At 41.3% G+C, this 17,074-nt stretch overlaps 1 protein-coding gene across 1 annotated transcript in view; it reads left to right on the forward strand.

Annotated features, from left to right (window-relative positions):
• The window catches only part of PSMD1 (proteasome 26S subunit, non-ATPase 1), a 98,700-nt gene that overhangs the window by 17,014 nt on the left and 64,612 nt on the right, over positions 1-17,074 (forward strand). Inside the window, exons 8-16 of the mRNA XM_062193382.1 lie at positions 3,454-3,514; positions 5,724-5,852; positions 7,001-7,089; positions 7,856-7,934; positions 8,602-8,775; positions 12,701-12,812; positions 13,592-13,788; positions 14,659-14,754; positions 16,147-16,211. Coding sequence (XP_062049366.1) covers positions 3,454-3,514; positions 5,724-5,852; positions 7,001-7,089; positions 7,856-7,934; positions 8,602-8,775; positions 12,701-12,812; positions 13,592-13,788; positions 14,659-14,754; positions 16,147-16,211 — 1,002 coding nt within the window. The remainder of the gene's footprint in view (positions 1-3,453; positions 3,515-5,723; positions 5,853-7,000; positions 7,090-7,855; positions 7,935-8,601; positions 8,776-12,700; positions 12,813-13,591; positions 13,789-14,658; positions 14,755-16,146; positions 16,212-17,074) is intronic.

A 17,074-nucleotide genomic window follows, 5' to 3' on the forward strand; every position in this document is an offset into this window, starting at 1 on the left:
TTGGGTGCAAAAATATTTTGGAATCATGTTTAGTTCTTTTCACAAAACATTTTCAAGAATTTTTTGGTAATCCTCCATAAGTATGGATTTCAGTTCTTTCTTTGCACAAAAATAAGCCTGTCTTTTAGTTCCATTTTCCATGAACTGTTGGGAGTACCCTCATATATGTGATGATAGTTTTTTTCCTGTCTGATCTGTTTGTCTTTTCTTTTACTGGTACCCCTTTCTTTTTTCTTTTTTTAGATTTATTATTTGTTTTTTTAAAAAGATTTTATTTATTTTTTTGAGAGGTAGAGTTACAGACAGTGAGAGGGAGAGACAGAGAGAAAGATCTTCCTTCCGTTGGTTCACCCCTCAGATGGCTGCAATAGCCGGAGCTGCCCCAATCCGAAGCCAGGAGCCAGGAGCTTCCTCCGAGTCTCCCATGTGGGGGCAAGGGCCCAAGGACTTGGGCCATCCTCTACTGCTTTCCCAGGGCATAGCAGAGAGCTAGACTGGAAGAAGAGAGCAGCCGAGGCTAGAACCAGCGCCCATATGGGATGCCAGTGCTGCATGCGGAGGATTGACCTAACTGTGCCATGGAGCTGGCCCCTAGATTTATTGTTTATTTTAAAGGCAGAGTTACAAAGAGGCAGAGAGAGGTCTTCCATCTGTTGGTTTGTTTCCCAGTGGCCACAATGGCTGATCTGAAGCCAGGAGCCAGGAGCTTCTTCCAGGTCTCCCTTGCAGGTGTAGGGGCCTAGACACTAGGGCTATCTTATAGTTCTTTCTTAGGCCACAGCAGAGAGTTGGTTTGGAAATGGAGAAGCCAGGACTCGAACCGGCGCCTATATGGGATGCTGGCATTGTAGGCGGGTGGCTTTACCTACTACACCACAGCGGCTCCCCATGAACCCCTTTCTTTATTACTAAAGTTAGTAAGTCTTGAAATCAGGTAATTCCTACAATTTTCATTTATTTTTTTTAAGATTGTGTTGGCTGTTTTAGGTTTTTTGCATTTCTATAAGTCTGTGGGAATTCTGATTAGGATTATGTTAAATCTCTTCAGTTTGGGGCACATGGAAGAAGAATTCTGGCATTACTGAATTTTGTAATTCTTGAAAATATTTTTCATTTATTTAGGTTTTCTTTAATTTTCTTCTATTGATTTATAAGTTTTAGTGCAGAGATTTTATACATTGTTTCTTAAATTTTTTGTATTTCTAATTGTGTTTCTGATGATAATTTGGTGATATTTTAAGATTTCAATTTTCTGGGGCCGGCACCATGGCTCACTTGGTTAATCCTCTGCCTGCAGCGCCAGCATCCCATATGGGTGCCGGGTTCTAGTCCCGGTTGCTCCTCTTCCAGTTCAGCTCTCTGCTGTGGCCTGGGAGGGCAGTGGAGGATGGCCCAAGTGTTTGGGCCCTGTACCCACATGGGAGACCAGGAGGAAGCACCTGCCTCCTGGCTTCAGATTGGCATAGCTCCGGCCGTGGCGGCCATTCGGGGGGTGAACCAACGGAAGGAAGACCTTTCTCTCTGTCTCTCCCTCTCACTGTCTGTAATTCTGCCTGTCAAATAAATAAATAAAATCTTTAAAAAAAAGAGATTTCAATTTCCAGTTTTTTGTTGCTATTGTGTAGATAACCATTTGATTTTTGTATAGTAATGTTGAATCCTATAACTTTGTTAAATCACCTATTAGCTTTTATTACATTTTTAATCCTTTCATAACATTTTGTACATATATAGGAATCGCATTGTCTGCAAATGGGGAGATGGTTTGACTTCTTCCTGTCTCATCTTTACGCCCCTTCCCCCCTTGTTTTTCTGCATTGGCTAGGATATCCAGTCATTATAAAATACAAGTCATGAGAGTGAACACCCTCATTTTGTTCCCAGTCTTAGGAGGATAGCATGTAGTTTCCTTTTGATTTAAAAAAATGTGTTTTTTGAGGCTGATGCCATGGTGTAGTGGGCTAAGCCTCCGGCTGCTGCACTGGCATCCCTTAAGGGCACCAGTTTGTGTCCAGCTGCTCTTCTTCCAATCCAGCTCTGCTTATGGCCTGGGAAAGCAGTGGAAGATGGGCTAAGTGCTTGGGCCCCTGTACCCGCATGGGAAATCCAGAAAAATCTCCTGGCTTCTGGCTTCAGATCAGCTCTGCTCTGGCCGCTGTGGCTGTTTTGGGAGTGAACCAGTGGATAGAAGACCTTTCTCTCTGTCTCTCCCTCTCTCTGTCTATACCTCTCAGGTAAATAAATAAATCTTTAAAATAAAAAACAGTTCTGATTATCTTCTGCTTTCCTTACCTCACTATGTGTTGTGTTTATTTGCTTGTATGTTTCTTCAGAGTTAGTCTTCATTTCTCAAGTGATTTTTTTCTTTTCTAATATTTTCTTATTTCTGTTAAATTCTGAGATTTTCTAATCCTAATATATAATATTTTCATGTCTTGTATCATTTACCTTTTTTGAATTTTATAATATTGAATGGAATTTTATTTTTTTTTTCCAATGGCTTTTACTGAAATTAGTTTTCTTAAACTTTTTTATTTTATTTATTTGAAAGGCAGAATTAGAGGGAGAGAAAGAGAGAGATCTTTCATCCACTGATTGATTCCCCAAAAGTCCACAATGGCGAGGGTCGGGCCAGGCTGAAGCCAGGAGCTTCATCTGGGTCTCCATGTGGGTGCAGGAGCCCAAGAAAGTTAGGGCATCCTCAGCTACCCTCCCAAGCCATTAGCAGTGAACGGGATCAAAATGGAGCATCCAGGAAGCAAACTGGCACCCATATGAGATACCAGCGTTGCAGGCAGTGCAACCAGGAGGCCACAATGCTTTCCTAAGCTTTGACATGGAAGGCTTATTTAAGAGAGTTTCTAGCTTCACTGCTGTCCAGGAGGTCTTCTTTTGTGTTTGTTCAGTATGAAAACGGTGACTTATAGTTGAGATCTTCTGACTGTTTCCTTTTCCACTTTTATCTGGACATTATTTTTTTATCCCTGCTCTTAATTTGGATTCTCTGCCCAACATTTTCTCCTCATTATAGTGGGAAGATCTTCCTGTGAGGGACTGTTGACTGCTTAGTTCTAGGAGTTGTTTGCATCCCACCTCTTCACTTAAAACTGGTATTGTGGTTGGTGGCAGTTTTGTCTCCACTTGACTGTGTTTTGGGAATAAGAGAGAGATCTTGTCATCTGTTTTTGTTGCATTTGTTCAAGAATTTTGCTAGTCTAATTGCTTTGTGTTTTTTTATAAATTTAGTGTGAAGAAACTCAACTGAGCTACTTCTGTCTTACAGATATTTAAAATCTTTTCTTATTTTCCTTTCAGTAATACTTATGAAGTACAAATAATTTTCTTGCAGAATATCTAACTTACATATGCTTCAGCTCTGTGGTGTAAACAAATTGCACATTGTATTCAGAAAAGATTTACTTAATTATTGATTGTTGGTTCTGTTCATTTTAGTGACTCAATGGAAACAGAAGAAAAGACAGGCAGTGCACTTACAGCAAAGACACCAGAAGCGGTAAGAGTGCTTTTTGAAGCTAGGATTGCTATTATTTATTTATTTATTTATTTTAATGAGTGACAGAAACAGAAGGAAAGATAGAAAGAGTTATTTTCCATCTGCCTGTTCACTCTACAAATGACCACGGCAGCCAGACCTGGGCCGGGCCAAAGTCAGGAGCCAGGAACTCCATTCTGATCTCCCACACAGGTGGCAGGGGCCCAAGTGTGTGGCCTGCCTTCCACTGCGTTCCCAGACGCATCAGCAGGAAGCTGGATCAGAAGCAGAGTAATCAGGACTCAAATTGGCACTCCGTATCAGAGTGCTGCTATCGCACCACAATGCCAGCCCCAAGAATACCATTTAATATGCGTTTCATGGTGTATTGTAAATTCTTTTAGAAGAGTTAAAGCTTGATACTGGAGAAATTTTATAAAAATAGATTTTCTGAAAAAGTACAATTTTTTTTTTTTTTTTTTTTTTAAAGATTAATTTAGGAGCCAGCATTGTGGCATAGCAGGATAAACCACAGTGCCTACAGCACTGGCATCCTACATGGATGCTGATTCAGGTACTTAGCCCCTGCAATAAAAAATAGATTTTTTTTTTGTTTGAAAGGCAGAGTTGGGGCCAGCACTGTGGCGCAGCGGGTTAAACCCCTGGCCTGAAGCACCTGCATCCCATATGGGCACTGGTTCGAGTCCCAGCTACTCTTCTTCCAGTCCAGCTCTCCGCTATGGCCTGGGAAAACAGTAGAAGATGGCCCAAGTCTTTCGGCCCCTGCACCCAAACAGGAGACCTGGAAGAAGTTCCTGGCTCCTGGCTTAAGATCAGCTCCAGCTATTGTGGCTATCTGGGGAGTGAACCAGTGGATGGAAGACTTCTCTCTCTCTCTCTCTCTCTGTATTTCAAATAAATGAAAAAAATAAATCTTAAAAAAAAAAGTTACAGAGAGACAGAGACAGAGAGATATTCCATCTGCTGATTCACTCTTCAAATGGCCACAACAGCTGGGCCTAGGCCAGGCTGAAGCCAGGAGCCAGGAGCTTCTTTTGGGTCTCCCACATTAGTGCAGGGCCCCAGGCACTTGGGCTGTTTTCCCCTCCTTTCCCAGGTGGATTGAGAGAGCTGGATTGGAAGTAGAGCAGCCAGCACTTGAAATGTGCCCATATGGGATGCCAGCAGCATTACAAGTAACAGCTTAGCCCACTACACCATGCCGCTAGCTCCTGAAAAAGTAAAACTTTAAAGGTAGGTCTTTGGAGCCAGCTTTTTGGCATAGCAGATTAAACTGCTACCAGGATGTCAGCATCCCTAATCAGAGCACCAGTTAGAGACCCGGCTGCAATGCTTCTGATCCAGCTCCCGGCTTATGTACCTGGGAAAGCAATAGGTGGTCCAAGTGCTTTGGGGGACCCGAAAGGAGTTCCAGGCTCCTGATGCAGCCCTGTCCATTACAGCCATATGGGGAGTGAACTGGCAGAGGGAAGATTTCTTTTTATCTCTGTCAGTCTGCCTTTCAAATACATAAATATTAAAAAAAAAAAAAAAAAAAAAAAAAAAAAGGATCCAGAAAAGCATTTAGAAGAAATCAAATCTTTATAGATCCTTACCAAAGACTAATTTTCTGTTCATAATTACTTCAAATTACCTCTCACAAGGTGACAAAAAGGTATGACCTCGACAAATGGCAATCATATGGGGAGCAGGTTAGCTGCTTTATTGTTTGTGATGTCCATGGTGTATCAAAGGGTGGGGTCAGTGTTACAGCACTGGTCTGTTGAATGTAAATGCTTCTTCCCTTGAGACTTGTGGTGTCGGATGTCAGGTACGTAAACTTCCACTGTTGTTCACCTGAATGGAGAGTTGTGTTGGTGGCTTGCTAGTTCATTAGATCATATGTGTTCATTAACGATATTTCAATTCTTTCAGTATTAAGTAAGAAATTTCTCATCTAAAGTATATGTTGTGGGAAGTAATTTTCCTGCATGTCATTGGTTATTATTATTTTCTAGTTTGTTTTTTTCAATATTAGAAACATTTGACATTGGAAATCATTCCTCTCTCAAATAAATGATAATTGAGTTTTTGGATCTCTTAAAATAGAAATTTTGTTGTGTATATGATTGTTTGAACTTCGCTGATTTATGGCTAGTGAAATAAATTTGGCTTAGTGAATTTCAGAAATACTGAATTTTCACTCTTTCTTGTTTGTTTATTTTGTCAGAGTCCAGAACCCAAGGACCAGACTTTGAAAATGATTAAAATTTTAAGTGGTGAAATGGCTATTGAATTACATCTGCAGTTCTTGATACGAAACAATAACACAGACCTAATGATTCTAAAAAACACAAAGGTAGGAAATTCATGTATAATGAAGGTTTCTTTCCTTACGTTTACTTATATTTACTGCTTGTTGAAAACTTCATTTATTTCATTCCTGATTGAGGAAATAAGTTTTTAACTTGCATTTGTTGGAAAGAAAATGGAAAGTTAAACTGTTCAGAAATCAAAGAACAGAAAATCTGCTATTTAAATTCCCACATAACATCTGCTATTGACCTCGAGTTAAGACTGCAAATAAGGCCGGTGCCATGGCTCAACAGGCTAATCCTCCGCCTAGCGGCGCCGGCACACCAGGTTCTAGTCCCGGTCGGGGCACCGATCCTGTCCCGGTTGCCCCTCTTCCAGGCCAGCTCTCGGCTGTGGCCAGGGAGTGCAGTGGAGGATGGCCCAAGTCCTTGGGCCCTGCACCCCATGGGAGACCAGGAGAAGCACCTGGCTCCTGCCATCGGATCAACACGGTGTGCCGGCCACAGCGTGCCAGCTGCAGTGGCCATTGGAGGGTGAACCAACGGCAAAGGAAGACCTATCTCTCTGTCTCTCTCTCTCACTGTCCACTCTGCCTGTCAAAAAAAAAAAAAAAAAAAAAAAAAAAAGCAAATAAAACTCTTATTTGATTTACTTGGGGTTTTTTTTTTTTTTTTTTTTTTTTGCTTGTTTTTGTTTTTTTGTTTTTAAAGGTTTATTTATTTGAAAGGTAGAGTTACAGAAAGAAGGAGAGGGAGAAACAGACATGTCTTCTATCTACTGGTTTACTCCCCAAAGGGCCACAATGACTGGGGCTGGGCCAGGCCAAAGCCAGTAGCCAAGAGTTTCTTTCGGGTCTCCTGTGTGGGTGCAGAGGCTCAAGCACTTGGACATCCTTCACTGCTTTCGCAAGCACATTATTAGGGAGCTGGATCGGAAGTGGAGCAGCTGGGACTCAGATCGGCACCCATATAAGCCCAAAGGCACAGGCTTGACCTGCTGCGCCACCATGAGGGCTTTGACTGGCTTATTGCTATAAGCTGGCTCTTTTAGCCTTCATGATGTATTGCCAAGATCCATGTTTTAGCTTTCGGTTCAATTTGTTCATGTTTTCACCACAGAGTAAGGTATCTGAGTTTGTGTTTGTATGTGAATATATGCATGTTTGATAAAATTTGGTGTTTGTTTTTGTAGGATGCAGTACGGAATTCTGTATGTCACACAGCAACTGTTATAGCAAACTCTTTTATGCACTGTGGGACTACGAGTGACCAGTTTCTTAGGTAAATGTACTTGGAAATTTCCACTTATGTTTAAAGTCATCTTTAAAGAGACGGTTGATATGTTACATGATTGGAGAGAGCTTTCTTTGTTGACCAGTCTTGAATTGTAATATTGCTGTTTTATGTATTTAGGAGTCACATATGTCTGCTTGTTTCAGGCAGAATTTCTCTTTATTAGTTGGATTGACCTTAGGCATTTGAAGGAAATGGATTTAGCTCTTAAAATTTAATAGTTTTGCTTTTGTTCACAGTGAAATTATATATTATACATTTAAAAAATCCTCAGTATTAAGAATAACAGGTCATAAAATGGGTTTTACAGTAACTTGATCCACAAAAATTATTTCAAATGGTTAAAGGTAATATTTTGGGTGTGTTATTTTTTTAAAGATTAATTTATTTAAAGTCAGAGTTACAGAGAGAGGGAGAAACAGAAAGAGGTCTTCCATCCACTGGCTCATTCCCCAAGTGGCTGCAAAGAAGCCGTGAGCCAGGATCTTCTTCCCAGTCTGCCACATGAGGGGAAGGGGCCCAAGCACTTAGGCCATCTCCCCCTGCTTTTCCAAGGCCATTAACAGGGACTGGATCAGAAGTGGAGCAGCCAGGACATGAACCAGCACCTGTGTGGGATGCCAGCATTGCCGGCAGCAGCTTTACCCACTACACCACAACACCAGCCCCTGTTTTGTTGTTTTTAATTTTCATGTTTAAAAGTTTTATGTAATTTTTTCTGTTTTAATCGTATCACTAAGTTTTTTTCTTACAGAGATAACTTGGAATGGTTGGCCAGAGCCACTAACTGGGCAAAATTTACTGCCACAGCCAGTTTGGGTGTAATTCACAAGGTAATACATCCTGATCAGTGGAAAGCAGCATCAGAAACAGAAGACTGTCTAAGCCATTTTTCAGAAGATGAATTGAAATGTTATTTTCATGGTCTAAGATGAATTCAGGAAAATGTTACAAAGTAAAGGGGAAAAAAAGCACGTTCATAGTTTGTTTGTTTTTTTTTAAGATTTTATTTATTTATTTGAAAGTCAAAGTTTTACAGAGAGAAGCGAGCTTCCATTGCCTGGCTCAACTCCCAGAGAGCTACAGTGGCCGTGGCTGAGCCAGGCTGAAGCCAGGAGCTTCATCTGAGTCTCTCTCTTGAGGAGTAGGGGACCAAACAGTTGGGTCATCTGCTGCTTTCTCAGGCCATTAGCAAGGAGCTGGATCTGAAGTGGGACAGTCAGGACATGAACTGGTGCCCATATAGGGTGCCTGCATCACAGGTGGTGGTTTCACCTGCTACACCACAACACTGGCACCCTCATAGTATTTCTAATCAGCGTGTTACTGTTCTCTAAAAGCCTTCCTCTCATTTGAATGATTAAGTTGTATGGAAGAGAGCCCCACTAGCACCTCCTTAAAGGGCAAGTGAATTTAGGAAGAAAGGCAGTAATCATAAAAAATGTTACATCTTTTTTCTCTTCCTTCTCCTACTGACATCTTTGTGGCTCAAATTTACAGGGTCATGAAAAGGAAGCGTTACAGTTAATGGCGACATACCTTCCCAAGGACACTTCTCCTGGATCAGCCTATCAGGAAGGAGGAGGTCTCTATGCATTGGGTCTCATTCATGCCAATCATGGTGGTGATATAATTGACTATCTGCTTAATCAGCTTAAGAATGCCAGCAATGATGTAAGTATTGAAATAGAAAACTAAATTTCCATTACTTAAAAGTCCAAGAAAATATGATATTTACCAAAGTATTTTAATGAATAGAGATTTTGTAGGACTTTGGAATATACAAAACAGTACTATTCTCTTAAAGCTGTTGTGTTTTTTAAGATAATTAACTTTATTTCCTTCTCTATAAGCTAAAATTATGATTCTTGGTCCTTTAAACCCCGTGTAAAATAAAGCGACATCTTGGAATGGTATAGCTGTGTGACTTTGGTTATATAGTCCAACCCTATCATTGTACTGGAAACTAGCCCTCAAAGTTGCACATATTCTCTTAGAAATAAAAATTTTTGTTTTTTGAATTTTTTTTCCTGAAATTTTTATTTGCAGAGAAGCAGAGAATGAGTTCCCATCCTCTGGTTTACTCCTCAGGTGCCTGAAATGGGGAGGTTTGGCCCAGGGCCTAAGATAGGAGCTGGAATACAATCTAGATCTTCCACATAGATAGCAGGAACCGAATTACTTGAGCTATCACTGCTGCCCCAGTCTGCATTAGTAGGAAACCAGAATCAGGATTCCTAACTGGGAATCAAACCCAGGTTGTTTCGTGGAATGCAGGTGCCTTAAATAGCAGCTTAATCAGTAGGCTAATCCTCCGCCTTGCGGCACCGGCACACTGGGTTCTAGTCCCAGTCGGGGCATCGATCCTGTCCCGGTTGCCCCTCTTCCAGGCCAGCTCTCTGCTGTGGCCAGGGAGTGCAGTGGAGGATGACTCAAGTGCTTGGGCCCTGCACCCCATGGGAGACCAGGAGAAGCACCTGGCTCCTGCCATCAGAACAGCGTGGTGTGCCGGCCGCAGCGCGCCAACCGCGGCAGCCATTGGAGGGTGAACCAATGGCAAAAAGAAAGACCTTTCTCTCTGTCTCCCTCTACTGTCCACTCTGTCTGTCAAAAATAAAAAAAAAATAGCAGCTTAATTTTCTTTTTTTCTTCTTCTTTTTTTAATATAAGTCTTTTGGAAAAGCTTATTAAGCAACCTTGTTCTTAACTTCAGGGAGCCTTAAATAGGATGTTAGACTTTAATTTCCATGTTAGAGTAAACTCTTTTAGAAGACTTATCATGTGAGTAATTAAGTGAACTAGAAAACCTTATTCTCATATTTTAGTGAAAAGATAGAAGCCAATAGGATGGTCTGTCTCGGCTAATCTATCACTCATAAATCATGTGTGTATGGACGCACACCTTTTATTTCCTCTGGTCTTAGGTAAACACTTTCTTTCTTTCTTTTTTAAAATTTATTTATTTATTTGAAAGTCAAAAGTTAAGGGGGCTGGTGCTGTGCTGTAGCAGTTTAAGCTGCTGCCTGCAGCACCAGCATCCCATATGGGTGCCAGTTGGATTCTCAGCAGCTCCCTGTAATGTGCCTGGGAAAAGCAGCAGAAGGTGGCCTGAGTGCTTGGGCTCCTGCACCTGTGTGGGATACCCAGCAGAAGCTCCTGGCTTTGATCTAGTCCTGCTCTGGATGTAGAGGCCGTCTGGATAGATTTCTCTCTCTCCTCTCCCTCTCTAACTCTGCCTTTCAAATAAAATAAATTTATCTTTTTTTTTTTTTTTTTTTAATTTTTGACAGGCAGAGTGGACAGTGAGAGACTATCTTTTAAGACAAAGAGTTAAATAGAGAGAGCGAAAGATAGAGGGAAGGAGATCTATCATCTGCTGGTTTACTTCCCAGATAGCCACAACGGCCAGGGCTGGTCAGGCCAAAGCCGGGAGCCTGGAACTCCATCCAGGTTTTCCACGTGTGTGGCAGGGACCCAAGCACGTGGGCCATTTTCTGCAGCTTTTCTCAGGCCATTAGCAGAGAGCTGGGTTAGAAGTGGAGCATCTGGGACACAAAATGGCATTCATATGGGATGCTGGTGTCACAGGTGGTGGTGGCTTTACCCAATAAGCACCACACTGGCTCCTAGTAAGCATTTTCTTTTTTCTTTCTTTTTTATTTTTTTAAGATTTATTTATTTATTTGAAAGGGTTACAGATAGGCAGAAGTAGAGAGAGAGATTTTCCATCTGCTGGTTTATTCCCCAAATGGCCATAATGGTCAGAGCTGGGCCAATCCGAAGCCAGGAGCTTCTTCTGGGTCTCCCACATGGGTGCAGGGGCCCAAGCTCTTGGGCCATCTTCTACTGCTTTCCCAGGCCATAGCAGAGAGCTAGATCCGAAGTAGAGCAGCTGGGTCTGGAACTGGTGCCTATATGGGATGCTGGCACTGCAGGCAGCGGCTTTACTCGTTACACCACAGCACCAGCCCCCAGCATTTTCTTAATAGACAGGATTTATGGTTACAAAAAGCAACAGCAATTGAGAGCAATAGAAGCCTCCTTTGACAGTTTAAATGAGGAATTTATTGGCAGTAGCTTTTTTTTAAAAAAAAATTTTTTTATTTTTAATTATTTGAAAGGTAGAGTTACAGAGAGAGGTGGGGAAGATAGAGATCTACCATCCACTGGTTTGCTCCCCAAATGGCCACAGTGGCCAGGACTGGGCCAGACTAAAGCCAGGAGCCAGGACTTTGATCTGAGTGGCAGGGGCCCCAGCACTTGGGTCATCTGCTGCTTTCCCAGGCGCATTAGCAGGGATCTGCATCAGAAGTGGAGCAGCCAGAACTCAACTCAGCCCCTATATGGAATGTTGGCATGCAGGCAGTGGCTTATAATTAGTGGAAAAGCTGATGAACAAAGTTCAATAGGAAAGGAATCTCCAAAGATCTATATAATATGAATGATTAAAATATTCTCTTTGGGGCCATACTGTCAGGAAGAATGAAACAGGTTTTTTTGTTGTTGTTGTTCATTTGTTTTTAAATTTTTATTTATTTGAAAGAGAGAGAGGAAGAGGTCTTCCATCTGCTGGTTTACTCTACCAGAGAGCCCAACAGCCAGGGCTGGGCCAGGCTAAAGCCAGGGACCAGGAGCTTCTTCCAGGTCCCCCACATGGGTGTAAGGGACCCAGTCACTTGGGCCATCTCCACTGCTTTCCCAGGCTTTTAGCAAGGAGCTGGATCAGAAGTAGAGCAGCTGGGAATGAAACCTGCGTGCATATAGGATGCCAGTATTGTAGGTGAAGGTCTAACCCATCAGACCACAATGCCCGCCCCTACTACTTTCTTGACAACTATATTTTACCTCTTTCCTCTGTCTTGAGTGTCTTCCTCTTTACTGCTTCCTCCCTCTCAGCCCAAAAGCATACTCCGTCTCATTTACCATAAAAAAAAAAAGCTTTTCCTTGATCCTTGAATCTCCCTTAGTTATTGTCCAGTCTTTTCCTTGTCACTTTGTTTTGTTTTGTTTTAATATTTATCTGTTCAAAAGGCAGAATAACAGAATGACAGAGAGGGAGAAAGAGAAGATCTTCCATAAGTTGGCTCGCTTCCCCAGTGCCTGCAATGGCTGGGACTGTGCCAGGCCAAAGCTTGGAACTTCATCCATGTCTCCCAGTGGGTTGCAGGGACCCACATATTTGAGCCATCATCCACTGCTTTCCCAGGCATATAAGGAGGAAGCAGGATCAGAAATGGAGTAGTCTGGACTTAAAGCAGACACTCTGATGTGGGGTGCTGGTGACACCAGTGATGTCTTAACCCCCTGTGTCACACTGTTGACCCTTCACATAAATTTTTTGTAAGAGAATTGTTCTCTGTATCCACTTTGTTTTCTCTCATTCACTTCACAAACTCAGTGTTATTTTGTATTTGCAAGTGTCATTATTTTGAAACTGAACTTGCTGAGTTTACCACTAGCCTGATTTTCAAATCCTTTGCTTATTCTCACTGAACCAGTCTCTACATATTTAATATCAAACTATATCTTGAAATTAGGATAAAGACTTACAGTTTAAGTACAGTGTACCAAATCTCTGGGACCACTGCTTTTCCCATAGATTGTTCGACATGGTGGTAGTCTGGGCCTTGGTTTGGCTGCCATGGGAACCGCACGCCAGGATGTGTACGATTTGCTAAAAACAAACCTTTATCAGGATGATGCTGTAACAGGTAAGCATTTCTTTCTAAAGACAACTAACTAGGATCAATTTATATGACTTCAATATAGTCATACCTTGGGATCTGAGAACGAGTGTTTCTAGGACCCGAACCCCCCCCCCCCCCCCCAGGTACCAAAATTGGAGGGCGCTCAAGTCTTAAAATTATGTGTAACCTACACTTACTCTCCTATATGCTTTAAGTCATCTCTAGATTACTAAAAATGGTTAATACAGTATAAACACTATGTAGTGTTATACATTGGATTGTTTAGAGAGTAATGACAGGGAAGAAAAGGTTGTACTTTGCACAGATGCAACTTTTCCCCCAAATCCTTTAATCGTAAGGAATTTTACTTGAAGAAGGAGTGGATTTTGTCCCATTTGTGAGACTATCTTAGTAAAGTGTGTTTTGAGATATACAAGCTTTCTAAAATGATATACACCTTGTATGTCTCCTTTATAACTGACTTGCAAATGGGAATTTATTAGAGTGACCTGCTTGGATCATGTGCCTGTTTTTTATTATTTAATGATAATGTTGAAAAAGTGTTGTCATAATGTCTCCTTTGAAATCACTCTAGGGTTTGTACATTCAGTCAGACTTAAAAGAAAAACAGCTTTGTACTCCTCACATAGTATCCTCTTTTTTATTAGATGATTTGAAAAAATACTGTCAGAAACAATGATTGTTTTAACAGTTGTTGCTAATAGGTGATCTTTTTATTGGATCTGTTTTATTGACTTTACAAACAACTCTTGTTCATTAAAGTTTTATTCTTTACTTGCTAGGAGAAGCAGCTGGCCTGGCCCTAGGTTTGGTTATGTTGGGCTCTAAGAATGCTCAGGCTATTGAGGATATGGTAGGCTACGCACAAGAAACTCAACATGAGAAGATTCTACGTGGGCTTGCTGTTGGCATTGCATTAGTGATGTATGGGAGGATGGAAGAGGCCGACGCTCTCATTGAGTCTCTGTGTCGTGATAAGGTGAAGGCACATTTATCTGCTTCTCCCTTGCACCCTTTACTCTCTAGTTCCCTCCAATATCTGAAAAACACTTACCTGCAGTCGGAATTCTGTTTTCAGCAGAATCCCTGATAATGTTTTTCCATAAAACTCACAAGATACATAATGAAATGTAAGAAAGGAAAATACTGATTAGAAAAGATACATGAGAGTAATTTAAGATTTTAAATTTAGCCATAGCTTCAGATCAGTAATCAGATAGGCAGATCCAGAAAAGTTTTTCAGTAATTTGCAAGTTGATTTATTTTAGGAATAATGTTTTTGGGATGATTTCATAACTGTTTATAAGATACAAAGTTTGTTGCATTATTCTTTCATCAGAAAACAGTGCCAGTCTCTCTGCTTACTTGAGTGGTTTTTCTTCTCATTGCCTATTGTTTCATTTTGATAGTGGTGTTGTATATAGTAGGTAGTAAGTGTAATACTGTCCTTTATAGTCTGATAAAAAGAACCACCACGGTAATTTGTTGATAAAATTCATTAAATTATCAGTTTCCATGTCTCTTTCCCCTTAATTCTGAGTGCCCAGGAATTAAATAGTAAGGTAAAAGTATATTCAGATGTGGAATTAGAAACCAACTTCTTTGTGGTTTGATAAGTAAAAGTTGACTGCAGTAGGGTAGTGGACATTGCTATGTATTTGTATGACTGCTTCCTGGGAAGTATGAGGCAATACAGACGTACATACTGCGTAGAATATTGGAAGTTAAGAGCAGTTCGTTCCTTTGTATTAGATTTTATTTCCCCATTTATTTTAGAAAGCTACCGACCTCAAAAGAGATTGACTTGAGTTTGTAAGTTGATGGTTGATGTTGAGTCGTTCTTTCTTAGGATCCAATACTTCGACGTTCTGGAATGTATACCGTAGCCATGGCTTATTGTGGCTCTGGTAACAACAAAGCTATTCGACGCCTGCTACATGTTGCTGTAAGTACCTGACCTTTCTGAAGGACAAAGTTGAAGGGAAGGTTTGCAGGTGAATACAGCACCCACAGCACATAACCACCAACGGTGATCTCAGGTTCAGATTCTCAGTCACTGGATACAGTAGGCCATGACTTAGCAATAAGCTCACGTAGCTTTTCAGGAACATATAGGATAGGATAACATATATCAGTATGAACCAGCTTTTTTTTAAAGGCTATCTTTTTTCTTTTAAAGATTCATTATTTATGTGAAAGGCAGAGTTACAGAGAGAGAGGGAGGAGGAGAGAGAGAGAAAGAGCGAGAGATCTTCCATCTATTGGTTCATTCCCCAAATGGCTGCAACAGCCAGGGCTGGGCCAGGCTGAAGCTAGAAGATTCTTCCAGGTCTCTCACATGGATGGAAGGGACCCAAGCACTTGGGTCATCTTCTGTTGCTTTCCCAGGTGCATCAGCAGGGAGCTAGGTCAGAAACGAAGCAGTCAGGACTTGAACCAGTGCCAATAAGGGATGCCAGTGTAATAGGCAGCGGCTTAATCCACTAGTCAGATATAACTTCCAAAATACCACTGCACGGGGCATTCTCACTTGTAAGGGATGGGAGACCATGTGAGGATGTGACCCACTCTGAACAACAGGAACAGCTGTTTTTACAGCCAGTGATGTTAGCGTCCAGGTACGCCTGAGGGACATGCTCTATCACAGGACACATGCAAGTGTTTGCATTTTGCTTGAGTTTAGAACATATTTTTTTTGGAAATAACATTCAAGGAATGGTTGGATTTTAAGGCTAGCTCACAAAGACTGTAATGCAGTTGCAATAATTTTTATTTGACAGGCAGAATTAGAGAAAGTGGCTGAGAAGGAGAGAGAGAGGTCTTCCATCCGTTGGTTCACTCCCCAAATGACCACAATGGCCGGGGCAGGGCCAGACCAAAGCCAGGAGATTGTTCCAGATCTCCCATGTGGGTGCAGGGGCCTAAGCATTTGGTCCGGGCCCCACTGCTTTCCCAGGCACATTATCAAGGAGCTGGAAGAGAAGTGGAACAACTGGGACCCAAACCAGCACCCATATGGGATGCCAGTATCAGGCAGTGGCTTTACCCACTGTGCCACAATGCCAGCCCTTGCAGTTGAAATAATTCAAGAGGTAGTACTAAATCTTAGCTTTTGTCAAACTTTAAAGGCTTCTAAGTCCTAAAATGCAATTCACAGATGTCTTTCTAAATTGGAGACATTTTTAAAGTGTCTTTGTTGTAGAAAAATTTATTATAGTAAACTAAGGTGTCTGTAGTGATGTTATTATGTTCACACAGTGAGAGGACGGACATTCTGGTAAGAAGATTGGTGAGGCCTCTCATATCATAAAATAATCATCTTAAACTCTCCCCCCAGGTAAGCGATGTCAATGATGATGTCAGGAGGGCAGCAGTAGAATCACTTGGGTTCATTTTATTCAGGTAATAATTTATATTCTGTTTTCTTTTGTATTCATTAAACAGAAACTAAATATTGAGGAATAGATCTAGGTTCAGAGTAAGAACCATTTAACAATAAGAATTATGTTATGGGGTTCTGAGTACCTATTTGAGAAGTAGTAAATTGACTTAATTCTTACAAGTTTTATATTTTCTCTTTTTATAACATTCTCCTTTTTTAACTTTTTAAGTCCGTGTAACACCTCCAATACTCTTCTTTTTGTATATTTTGATATTTCAGTTGTACATGTCCAGAATGTCTTTGGTAAGAGTAAAAGGTTCATGAATAAAAGACATTAGGCCTTCTTTAAATGCAAAAGGGTGAACATTTTGCAGATTAAAAACAAATTACTTTGGCCTTGTAGATGTGGAGAAGCCCTGCCCACTACACCAGGGCTTCCTAGGTCGACTCCTGGCTCAGCCTCTCATTAGCTGCGTGACCTGGCAGCGTAACCTCTTTGAGTCTCAGCTCCCTCAGCTGTAAAGTGGGCATGGCAGTAGTGTATGTTGGAAAAGATAGGGTTTGGACAGTTCAGTGAATTGCCATATCGTATGCCCTTAGAGCAGTGTCTGACACTAGTGAATACCCTCTGAGTGTGTATTAGTAGTAATAATTGTAGTTGTGGTGCTGTTGGTGGAGATAGAGGTAATGCTTCCTCTAGGAGTTCTCAGTACTGTCTGCCTAACTCTAAGTTCAGACATTAATGTTCTTTGAGCTAAAATAGTTTTCCTTTTTTCAAGTTAATTTTATTTACTTGAAAGGCAGAGTGACAGAGGGTAAAGAGAAAGAGATCTTTCATCCACTGATTTATTCTCTCAGTGTTTGCAGCAGCAGGAGCTGGGCC

The sequence above is a fragment of the Lepus europaeus genome, chromosome 1 (assembly GCF_033115175.1).
Source record: "Lepus europaeus isolate LE1 chromosome 1, mLepTim1.pri, whole genome shotgun sequence".
Taxonomy (NCBI): Eukaryota; Metazoa; Chordata; class Mammalia; order Lagomorpha; family Leporidae; genus Lepus; species Lepus europaeus.